This window comes from Nicotiana tabacum, chromosome 17, assembly GCF_000715075.1.
Source record: "Nicotiana tabacum cultivar K326 chromosome 17, ASM71507v2, whole genome shotgun sequence".
Classification (NCBI taxonomy): Eukaryota; Viridiplantae; Streptophyta; class Magnoliopsida; order Solanales; family Solanaceae; genus Nicotiana; species Nicotiana tabacum.
The window spans coordinates 104,561,739-104,573,823 of record NC_134096.1 but is presented as its reverse complement, the minus strand read 5'-3'; the positions used below and the strand labels follow the sequence as shown (position 1 = coordinate 104,573,823).

Here is a 12,085-nt window from a genome sequence, read left to right as displayed (position 1 = left end):
ATATAAGGATTTTCTTAGCCTTTGCATTCTTCTTCATCATTCTGAAATCTGCTGCCACAAATTCGGAGGGGTCCTTAGGAACTGTTTCACTTTATGCATTTTGTTTAGTAGGAATCAAAGGACATTGGTTTAATATAGTCCATAGTTCATAGTCTTCAGCTGTCAAGAAATCTTCCATTCGTGCTTTCCACCAACTGTAATATTTTCCATTGAACAAGGGTGATCTGGTAGTTGATTGTCCTTCATTAATTCCAGGTGGATCACTCATCTTTCTTCCAAGAGCTCTCTAGGTATTAGCCGTATAAATGAGATAACCTGCTCTGATACCAATTGTTAGTTTGAGTGCCCGTATGGATTACTAAAAAACTTTGTTCTTTACCATATTCCTTAAGCGTAAAGTAAATAAATAATACAATGAACACAATGATTTTTATTGGAAAATCACCCGGCTCAAAAGGTGCAAAAACCACGACCTACCACGTAGGATTTTCAACTCCAACTCCATTAGAACAATGAGCCAAAATGTATCAATTACAAGACTGTAATTCAATACTCTCCAGTACTCCTACTACTCCTATTTGATTCACAAGTTACTCTAACTTGTAAAATAAAATATTCACTCCAACTCACTAACTATTTATGACGTTTGATTACAACTCAATTTCTTAAAACACATTCACTAGACTAACTCGGAAGAATACAAAGCAAGTACTCAACATAAGTAAAAATAATTTATTGACACTTTAGTTGATTTGTAAAAGGATAGGTCAGAAGTCCAAAGTCAATCTTATTTAAACACGACTTGGGATCTTCTAGGAGTCATATTCATAGCCAGTTTCCTCTTTGATAGGACTCCTACTGTTCCAAGGATTCCACAAACTTTGGGACTTTTGTCTCTGACTGACTTATCCGTATCTTCATGAGCAACAACCCTTATCACTTATAGTAGCCATCTTCCATCAAACTCGGACATGGATAACTTTGAGATAAAGTTATTGTCTTATTCATACGTACAAGTATCAATCATGAGGAGATGATCCTTTAACCTGAGGAGCTGGTTTTTCACAACAGTTAAGCAACTACATTGAGGACGTGGTTCTTTGAGCAAGTAGTCACACTTTGTTAATCATCAAAACTTCAATACTCAACAAATTCCTCCTTTTTGATGATGACAAACTTTGTACACAGAACCAGGCAATCACATCGAAGAACCAGATGATCACAACAAGTACTTTTAACATACATGTACGTTCACAACCCACCAACCTTCCAACCTTATCCAACAAACAGGAGCTATAATTTTTGAAAACTTACATCTGAATGGCAAAGCTGGAGTTTCAACCTTTTTACTGCATGAAACATATAGAGTACAATATATGTTATTTGCGTCGTGCCTACATTGTAATGAGTTTAAACGGTTAATTGTTTCCTGATATTAATTGTTAATTTGCTGTTATTATCATTTGTTTGTCTGGTAATTTTCTCAACTGTATATTAGAGTCATTACATAAAAATCTAGCTAACAAGTTAAATAACTCACTTAAATGCCTATGCCCAAGTATGACCGTTATCGAGAGGGCATTAAATAGAAAGAGAGCACTGAATTAAGTCTAAGTGGTTAGTTCACAATAATAACATGTCGTACCAAAAGATTAAATTCTATCGAACTTCAATTTTAACCAACTGGAAGGTAAACGCTACCAATGAAAAGAAGTTGCAACGGATCATTATCTCAATGAGTTTTTTAAATCATTTTCTAGCAATATATATATGCATGAAATTAAATACAACTATATTACATACTTCTTAAAGTACATTTTAAGACTTGCAATAAGTAAAATAGTTTTTTCTTGATCATTGATCCATAAGAAAATCATGTTTTCTTCTGAGCTGTTTAATTAATCAACTTAATTAACAGGCCTTAATGCTAGCTAGTTAGGCCTTAAAAATTTTCTTTTATGTGCAAGTTAGATCTACTTTTCTACCAACAACATCATGTTCTGGGTTTTGATAATTGTGGTCGTGACACTGAGTTCAAGAACTCTACATCTTTACTATTACCCCCTTCCTCACCATATATTTTGTCCATATTGATTTTTCAAAAGTCAAACCATATATATTTTGAAAAAATACAAGGGAGATCAATGTGGTCTGGCATTTTCTCAAACTCCATAGTAGACTAGGAACTTATTAGTAACCGGATTGCTCTTTAATGTAATTTTAGAAAATTCTGAAACATTTTATGTGATAGCGCTTTCTATCTAGTTTACTATTTTCTTGCTTGGTTATAATGCTTTTTGAATGTATAGTAGTCATAATGTTACTTTGACCAAACTCAACTCGTACATGGGAAAATATTTTGAAACACAACTCATTGCTTATTATAAAGTTTACTTGTAATTTTCGTATAACTGATTTGATTTTGTTATATTGTTAGTGCAAAATACTTATACTTTATTTTGGGAGGAGAAACGTGCACAAAAAACTTAACATGAATATGAACGTCTATTAATCTCGTGAGCAAAAAGACATCGTTATAATGCAGAGTTGTTAAAAGATGGAATCTAAAAAGACTCACGAGATAGACATTGCTTTATGCTCTTAGAATGGAATCTAATTTGTGATGCTGCCTCTAATCTCAAGTGAACAAAAAGTTCCTGTCTCTTCCTATTTATGTAAACGAGGGTTGGTTTGTATCTATATGAAGAAACTCCATCAAACAACAGTCAAAGAGGAAACGTTTCAAAGTAATAAAAAATATTCCAATCTTCCCTTCTATGTTAATCAATTTAGCTGAATATACTAAAGAAATAATGTTCTAATCTCTTTAGGAAAGTGGTTTTGGAAGACTCCGTTTATATAATACATAGTCGATTTCAAATTCAAATACGATAAAGTGACTACTCCCAGTGACTCTATCGTAAAAGTAAACTAGTAAACGGATGAATAAGATATTTAGACCTGAATAGCATAATAAATATCTACAAATATCTTTTCTATTATAATCTAATAGCATAAGTTAAATATAATTTTTATGTAAAATTGAACATATAAGTTACTTAAGTAACTTTTAATTCCCTACTTGTGAGATTTTACTGAGTTGTTGTTGTTGTTAAGTAATTTTTAATAATTCCTAGTATTATCAATACCAACAATTATAGTAATTATTAGTATTTAATTTAGTTCAGACTACAGAATTAGGCGAATTCATAATCACACTTTTTATATATTGCTTATGAAACACTAATAAATGGTTCTTTACTAAAAGATTATCCAAAATGCCAATTCGTCGGTTCAAAGTTACAATCTTGTTTACACTTGAAGAACACTTGTAAGAATTTGGTTCCTAGCAAGCTTTCCTACTCAAAGAATCTTCAACAACTCTATTTCATAGATTTTAAAGAGTTTCCGATCATAAATTATAAAATTTATTTATCAAAATTAAAGAAACATATAACTAAGTGAAAGGGGAAATGTTGATTAAGAAATTCTTTTATTTTACGGAAAATTTTGATTACAGAAGGTGTATTCCCATGTTCTTTTTGGATGAATTATTTTGAGTTTATTTGGTAGATTTGATGGATGAGAATTTGCTTTTCCAAGTTCATGTGGAAATTAGGAAAAAGTTGCAGTAATGACAAAAGCTACCCCTCCAAATTCACATCCCTACAATTTAGTCCCTTTCAATAATGCCTCCTGAAAGAAAGTCTAATCTTATTCCGCATGCCCAGTGCCCCGTTCATACCCCATTATTTATTATTTCCAAATCCTACGTCGGTAATGAAATGGTACATTGGCAATAAGCCTCATTTATGAGGGGCAGTTTCGTCCACTAAAAAGGTCTTCCCTTTAAAGTAATTTTCTTTTTCGAATTCCCTTTAAAGTAATCTTCCTTGCAAAGATGTCGCTTGCCGGTTGACTGCCTACTTCATACCAAACTTTTCACTCCCAATTTTTTAAAGAGATCTTTTCCAATCATGATAGCAATAAAATAAGAAACTACTGTAACAAATTACTCCCATTACATCGCAAAGAAGAAGATAAATACTAAAAATAGCAAAGCTCAAATATAAGAATGAATGCATCCAAAGTTTTATGCGAATTCGAATATTCATTTCTTAATTTAAAAAAGAAATTACATATCAAGAAATTATATCAAAAGTATTATTGATTTTAAATTTGTGATCTACTAATGTTAAGAGTTTAAATGAGCCCTACGCGGAATAAATTTGAGTTGGTATTTAGTTAAGTAATTTCTTAATTAAAGCTACTACGAGTATATTATCTTTCTTAATTTTTCGCCGACAGCTATAGATACACACTACAAGTGGAGTCGTACATATAAATTTTTCTTTCTTCATTGCTAGGAAGAGAGTTAGGAATGAGGGAGCTCTTTTAACGATGGTGACACCTACTACCACTAGTGCCAATGTTACCTTGTTATTCCCATGTCTCTCCTCTTTGATTTTTCCCCTTAGCTCTGTTTCTGCCCAACCCCTTTAATTAATTCTTGTCGCACTAAGATATAACAAGAACATTATGGCAGAAATGAAGAGAAATAGGTGTAAGCAGGACACCCTTTTCCCCCCTTTGCTAGTAGTGGTGGTGATCGTGGCAGCATTTTTTAGCTCATCTCTTCTTGTTGTTGAAGCAAACACTGATCCTAATGATTGTGAGTTTTCCCACCTTTTACCTTTTGCACCTCACTGATTTTTTAAAATCTTGGATCCGTATCTAGAACATGATTGTTTGATGTTTGAATGCCTGAATTGATTAATGTGGTAATGTATTTGCTTGCCCATTTTCTGGGATTCCTTTTTCCCCCTTCTTGTTGGTTTTCTGAGTCAATGCAAGTCAAAGATTGAGTCTTGATTCTTTTTGTACTAAAAATAATATAACTCATCTATTTTATTTGGATGTTTTTGAGATTGTGATCTAAGAAGGCATGCGTTTGGATTGGAATGTTAAACTTGTTTGATTTGAATGCAGGATTTGTTGTTTTAGTACTATCTTTTCTTGCCCATTCTATGTGTCTTCCTTCTTTTTAGCTAGTTTCAGAGCCAATGCTAGTTAAAGATTGAGGCTTTCCTACATAAACATTGAATCTTGTTTTTCTTGTTGGAGAGATTATCTGGCTATGTTCATTGCCTGACTCTTGTAATCTGCAGTGCAAGCTCTTCAGGTCTTGTATAGTTCGTTGAATAGTCCTTCACAACTCACTAATTGGAAGTCTAATGGTGGTGATCCCTGTAACGAGTCTTGGAAAGGAATCAGCTGTCAGGGAACTTCCGTTGTTTCAATGTAAGTTTGTATACCGTTAACCTAGTGCACGTCGTTGTACATTTTAGTTATGATTAGATTGATATAACATTTGATTCTTTCTGTGACAGTCAAATTCCTGATTTGGGACTCAATGGAACGTTGGGATACATGCTCAATGGTCTTACCTCGTTAAAGAACTTGTAAGAACTTTTTCATTTAGTGGTATAGGGTAATTTAGACCTTCTATTGCAATAAAATTAAACTTTTGCACTCTGTTGTCTTTAGGGATATGAGCGGCAACAACATTCATGATTCTATTCCATATCAGCTTCCACCCAATCTCACCAGCCTGTAATGTTCGCTCCTTATAAAGTGTTTGGTTTATTTGAAAACTTTTCTGCTTGTGATTGACTCACTGACAATATAATCATTGTCAATGCAGGAATCTTGCAAAGAACAATATAAGTGGCAACGTTCCTTATTCTATTGCTGGCATGGTTACACTTAATTATCTGTGAGTGGCCAGACTTGCTACGGACTTTCCCAAAACAAAATTAGCATTTGCTTGGTCTTCGCTTTATTCTTTCGTTGATCATTTCTGGCAATGTTTTTCAAAATAGCTAACTCAGCAGTTCATTTTTAGGAATCTTAGCCGTAATTCACTCTCTCAAACAATTGGAGATGTGTTCACCAACCACTCCGACCTGGCAACCTTGTAAGTATTCTACTAATCTTTACTTATTTGATGTTTTCTGGTTCCTTTCTTTTCTTCTCTTCTTACTTCTTCTGCCTTCTTTATTTTTATTTTTCTGAATAACTTTTTAAATGAGTTCATACATTGCCACAGTTGAAGTTCTCCTTTTCCTATTCCAGTTCAAGTCCAGTTACTAGGTTGAATTCATCATAACATGGTGGCTCCAACCTGTAGTTTCTGGCCCTTCATTTGTTTTGATTTGCCTACAATGGACAGACATGAGTGCTTCCAGACGTAGATAACACATGCTAAATATAGGATGTAATCATGTATAGATGTCTTTTAGATTCGCTAATTTTAATGAACGATGATTTGCAAACTCCAACTTTTTATTTTCTTTCATACACTTTTTATGTGAAAAATCATTTTGATTGTAATAGGATTGGTGTCCTGCTCCTCTTTGAAGCTTTAATTGCTTTTCGTTTTCATTTATTGGATCTATCAGAATCCAATTCAAGGAAACAGTGAAATTTGCGGTAGCGCTCAGAACCCTGCTGAGCTTTCTGGCTATGTTGATTCCTCATGGCTTGAGAAGATTTGTTTCACTAGTTTTAATCTTTCACTGATTTGCTGCTACTGCAGGGATTTGTCTTCGAATAACTTTTCTGGAGATCTCCCTCCTTCATTCAGTTTGTTGACAAATCTTTCCACACTGTAAGTACAATAATTTTCTACTCATAGGATTTACTGTTCCTTTGTTTGACTTACACATGATATTGAAATTTCTGGCAGCCATCTGCAAAACAATCAGCTCAGTGGTACTCTCAATATCCTGGTTGGTTTACCTTTGACTAATTTGTAAGTCTCAACACTTTATTCGTAAATTAATGGGCATAGCTAGTTTGATTCAATGTCAATAGAGATTTTTATGGGAAAAACAAAACCTTTCTGCAGAAATGTTGCAAAGAATCATTTTAATGGATGGATCCCAAATGAACTCCTATCTATCCCTAACTTCGTGTAAGTGTCTTCACATCTTATATATTTTTACATGGTTTAGACTGTTACAGTTTCAAGGGGTGTGACATAACATCTAACATGACAGATACGATGGAAATTCTTTTGCAAATGGTCCAGCTCCTCCTCCACCACCATACACTCCACCTCCTCCTGGCAGATCTCGCAACAACCGTAACCGCTCTCCTCCTCGTTCACGTACAAGACCAGGTTCTAATCCAGAAAATGGCGATAAAAAGAAGGGATTGACGACTGGAGCTATCATTGGCATAGTTCTTGGATCTTCTCTAGCAGTTCTTTTTGCTCTGGTAGCACTTGTATTTTGCTTCCGGAGGGGTAAGGGCAAGGAAATTGCTGCTAGACCCTCTTCAGGAAGTCTTCCAGTTAACACAGAAAAAGGTTTGTTCTATTAACTTTTTTCTTCCTGACTCATTATTGTGATTGGTGCTAATATCCTCAGATGAAAAACCATTGTATTGTGATGTGCTATCTTCATTTGGAAATTGGCACTAGCTTGGTTCATTTCTCATATATTCTGCTTAATCTTAGTGAATATGGAGGTCCTAGAGCAAAGGGCAAAGCCTGCGGCTGCTGTAGCTGACTTGAAGCCCCCACCTACAGAGAAGGTGACAGTTGAAAGGATACAAGGGAAGAATGGATCTGTAAGGAGAGTGAAGTCCCCGATAACTGCAACTTCTTATACTGTTGCTGCTCTGCAAACATCAACAAACAGCTTCAGTCAAGAAAATCTCATCGGTGAAGGATCTCTCGGACGTGTTTATAGGGCAGAGTTTCCTAACGGGAAGGTAATTTGAGATGTTTACTTTCCAATTGTTATACCATGTCACTTCTTACCTTTGGTACTTATGTGGGATGTGCATTCGAACTATTTAAAGCTGAACAACATTGAATAAAGTTAAATCTGTCACTCAAGGACATCCTCATTTTGATGCTTTGAGAATTTGCATACTTGTGAGTTGTATAATGTTCATCGGATCCTCAAGGACATCAAAAGAAGTATATAAAGATCTTGGCCACTCCACCCATCACCATAAGGTTTTGGGTGGTTGCTAAGATGCTTTGACATGGTATCGAGCCATTAAACGTGCGGGAGATTGTTGTGTTATATAAATGTTACCTTACTCAAAAAAAGAAGAAAAAGATTGTTGTGTTATATAATTTCCCACCTCGGTAAATGAGGGGGCATCCAAAGCAGTTTATGAACATCTTGGCCTACCATATCCATTGCCTTAATGTTTGGGTGGAACTGTCAGATTCTTTCACAATATTCTTTTTCTGGCAATCTTTACAAGGGTAAATATTTGATCTGTGTATTACTAAAGCTAAGTAGAAGTTAGCACACTTCTTGATGTTCTGCTGCATGGAAGTTAAAATATTAGGTCTTCTTGCTAGTAGGTAATCTGTTTAGTGATTCTTTACTGAGATTATGTCCTTGATACTCTTTGATTCACCTTGCCTGTTGGATCTTTTACATAGTTGATTGCCCACAATTGGCTCAGGTTGTGATGAACACGTGGCAATTGTTCACTCCTCTGTGTGGTCACATCTTTGCTTTTGTCTGTCTTCTTGTATTGATGGGTGTAATAATATGGTCACTTTGATGGTCATCTCACTTCTCTTTTCAGCCAGAACTAATTATGATATTCTAACCTTGTCCTTCGGTTATATGATGTAGTCTTAAGCAAAAACGTTCTTAAAAGTTTTAGAGTTCGACTTAGTATATCTTCTACTTTTTGGTTTATTATAGGATGTGCTGCTGGCTATTTCTTTTCTAATGAACCCATGTCGACTATTTCTCTGCTTCCAACTTGATGCCAACTGTTCAAATAAATGATTTGATATTTGACGTGTCAATAACAGTATTGATAGGGAAACTTTTATTTTGCATTCATGTAGCTTCTATAGAACATGCTAACTGAAACTGTCAATGGTCGTATGAACTAACAACTGTCTATACCAGATAATGGCCATCAAAAAGATCGATAGTGCAGCATTGTCGCTGCAGGAGGAAGATAACTTTCTTGAAGCTGTCTCAAATATGTCAAGGCTGAGACACCAAAACATTGTTGCATTGATAGGATACTGTGCCGAGCATGGGCAGCGTCTTCTGGTTTATGACTATGTCGCAAATGGTAGCTTGCATGATATGCTGCACTTTGCTGATGAGAGGAGCACATTGCTTACTTGGAATGCCCGGGTTAGAGTAGCACTTGGCACTGCTCGAGCTTTAGAGTATGTAGTAGCTGTATAGTATTTTACATGTCTCAGCCCATTATTGTTGGGTTGGCTTAAAATTTAAACCTCGCATTTTCAGGTACTTGCATGAAGTTTGTCTACCTTCTGTTGTACATAGAAATTTCAAATCCGCAAATATTTTACTAGACGAAGAGCTCAATCCTCATTTATCAGATTGTGGGTTAGCAGCTCTGAATCCAAACACAGAACGCCCGGTGAGTTAGTAAAGCAGATTGTCTGTAATCTACATTATTATTGTCGTTTGTTGTTTATAATGTTGGGTGGTACATATAATGTTTATGACATGATGACAATCAATTTACCAGTTGAAATACTCTAGTAAGAGCAAATATTGATAAGCAGTTGTTTCTCGGTACAGCTTTAAAGACTAGTCATGAATTGGAGATTCTGATTGTGACAGCTTAATTTTGTTTTTGTTCTTCTGGAGCTTGTTAGGTGCTTAAACACGCTCATTACCAATGTGCACAACCTTTAGTGAAGACCCCTTTTCCCCAGCCTAGAAAATCCTTTTAGTTGTGTCAATGGTTTTTGGAAAAGAAAGAATCTCCTTATGCAGAAGTTCCTGTGAAGGAAGCTCATGCTTCAAAAGGCTAACTGATTATGGTAATGATTATTGCCTAAAGTTGTAATTTCCTCTTAATGTTGACAGGTTTCATCCACACAGATGGTTGGTTCATTTGGTTATAGCGCTCCGGAATTTGCTTTATCTGGAATATATACTGTAAAAAGTGATGTATACAGTTTCGGTGTGGTAATGTTGGAGTTGCTGACAGGAAGGAAGCCACTTGATAGGTAAACTTGATTATGCAGACATTGCTAGTTGACTTACTCTGTTGAATTCTATTAATGACCTGATATTTTGTTAATAAATCATTTAGTTCAAGAATGAGATCGGAACAGTCACTTGTGAGATGGGCTACGCCTCAACTCCATGATATAGATGCCTTATCAAAAATGGTTGATCCTGCACTAAATGGCATGTATCCTGCAAAGTCTTTGTCCCGATTTGCTGATATTATTGCACTTTGTGTTCAGGTGAGCTTTTATATGCACAATCTTTCATTTAGAGTATACGCATTTGTTTATCTATCTGTAGGAAGCTTAACAGATGAAAGGTCTCCCAAAATATCTGATGGAAGGGAAAGTCAATAATCATAGGGAATTTACATACTCAAGGACCAAATGCTACAGCAAATAAATGACCTTTCTTGCATTTAGAGGTCGTTTGGTAGGGTGTATAAGAATAGTACTGAATAGAGTGTATTAGTAATGCTGGGATTATTTCTTATCCACAATTTGGTTTGGTGTATTAAAAATAACATGCATTGCATAGGGGTGTATACGTGCTTATCCATGTATTAAAAACCATGATATTATTAATGCCATGGTTTGCTATGTATTAGTTATACATAGGATAATACCAAATAGGGTGTATAACTAATACATGTATTAGTTTTACATAGGTTGAAGAACACCACCAAACAAGGGATTAATTATACTAAAGCTAATACATGTATTATTTTCCCCTAATACAATCCTACCAAACGACCCCTTAATGCCTATGAGTCTTGGTATGGCGGCCCAAATGGTTAATAAAGTTTGGGAAAAGGCAAAGTTATTGCATACCATGGTCGAAAGTGACTTTTAGTTAAGCTTTTCTTTATGTAAGGCACCTTCGAGATCAGCCAACTCATGAAGAAAGATTTGGTGGACTCAACCAAAATATAATGAATACTTGCTCATTGATATACCTGAAGTGAATTACTTTACTTTCAATAATTTGAATGTGACCTTTTTCTCTCTGGTAGTAACCTTTTTACATCCGGTCAATTATTTCTTGTACAGCCTGAACCTGAGTTTCGACCCCCAATGTCTGAAGTTGTGCAAGCACTGGTCCGATTAATGCAAAGGGCGAGTGTGGTCAAAAGGCGATCCAGTGATGAATCAGCTTTCACATACAAGACTCCAGATCATGAAACGGTTGACATGCCATAATAGAAACTTACATGATGAAGCAGCCTTTGCAATTTTGTAAGTAACTTCTGCAAAGGTCAAGGATAACGATGGCGGATAAATTTCGGAGGTGTCAATACCAGACACATTAAAAATGTAATTATTTTTCACATCTTTCCATCCCAATTTGAGGTACATAATTCACTGACAATGTCCTTGAGAGTGTATTTACAACCATCGTTGGGATAATGGATATATGTCAAGATCATCACTGTCAATAAGAATACTGCAACAAATTATCATTCTATGTTGTTTATATTACAATTTTTCCAGCAGTACTCTTGGCTTGCCTGCCGGCTATGGTTGATCATTGTTCTCATTAGGATTTTCTGCATTTATTCCAAGATTATGATAAACAGCATACATATTGCTTTTTCTTTTTTGGATCTTTCTTTCAGTTTTCCAGTCACTAAATTGGTCAATCCAGGCGAGCTAAGTTTTTTAAACAAGAGTAGGAGTCCACATCTGCAAGCGTGTTTCTTTTCTCTCTTTTGACTAAATGTAAAAGAATGCCAAGAATTATGGTGGAGGTGCCCATCTCTGTTGTTTAACTAGTAGTGCATTAGGAAGGCACTTAAGGGCGTGGCTTTAGCGATCAAAAACCATGAAGATCAAGGTTTCAATAGCGGCTCTTGGTAAGGCAAGTGAAGCTCTTGCCTTACACCATAAATATTTAAGGACTACTATATCATTATATAATACTATGTAATTTATATTTATACAATTATTGATAAAATATTTCACATTTTAATATTTTTTTTAAAATTTGCTAGAGGTGAGTTAATAGGACAAAACTTTTCTCTCACTAAATTAAATAATATA

The 12,085-nt window shown here is 35.1% G+C and overlaps 1 protein-coding gene across 1 annotated transcript; it reads left to right on the top strand.

Moving 5' to 3' along the window:
* The first annotated feature begins 4,307 nt into the window (after window positions 1–4,307).
* LOC107811361 (protein STRUBBELIG-RECEPTOR FAMILY 8) lies at window positions 4,308–11,538 on the top strand. Its single transcript, XM_016636272.2, has 16 exons — window positions 4,308–4,672; window positions 5,169–5,301; window positions 5,391–5,462; window positions 5,548–5,613; window positions 5,705–5,776; window positions 5,906–5,977; window positions 6,599–6,670; window positions 6,749–6,814; window positions 6,911–6,976; window positions 7,062–7,372; window positions 7,523–7,779; window positions 8,955–9,226; window positions 9,309–9,444; window positions 9,900–10,042; window positions 10,129–10,285; window positions 11,096–11,538. The coding sequence occupies exons 1-16, from the start codon at window positions 4,540–4,542 to the stop codon at window positions 11,243–11,245; spliced, it is 2,178 nt and encodes a 725-aa protein (XP_016491758.1). The 5' UTR covers window positions 4,308–4,539; the 3' UTR covers window positions 11,246–11,538.
* Window positions 11,539–12,085: the final 547 nt, after the last annotated feature.

Bases quoted from the DNA above. Each gene is read 5' to 3' on its own strand.
- LOC107811361 (XM_016636272.2), top strand. From the start codon at position 4,540: ATGGCAGAAATGAAGAGAAATAGGTGTAAGCAGGACACCCTTTTCCCC. The intron at 5,302-5,390 runs GTAAGTTTGTAT...TTTCTGTGACAG, and splicing joins GGAACTTCCGTTGTTTCAAT to TCAAATTCCTGATTTGGGAC. The intron at 9,227-9,308 runs GTATGTAGTAGC...TCGCATTTTCAG, and splicing joins GGCACTGCTCGAGCTTTAGA to GTACTTGCATGAAGTTTGTC.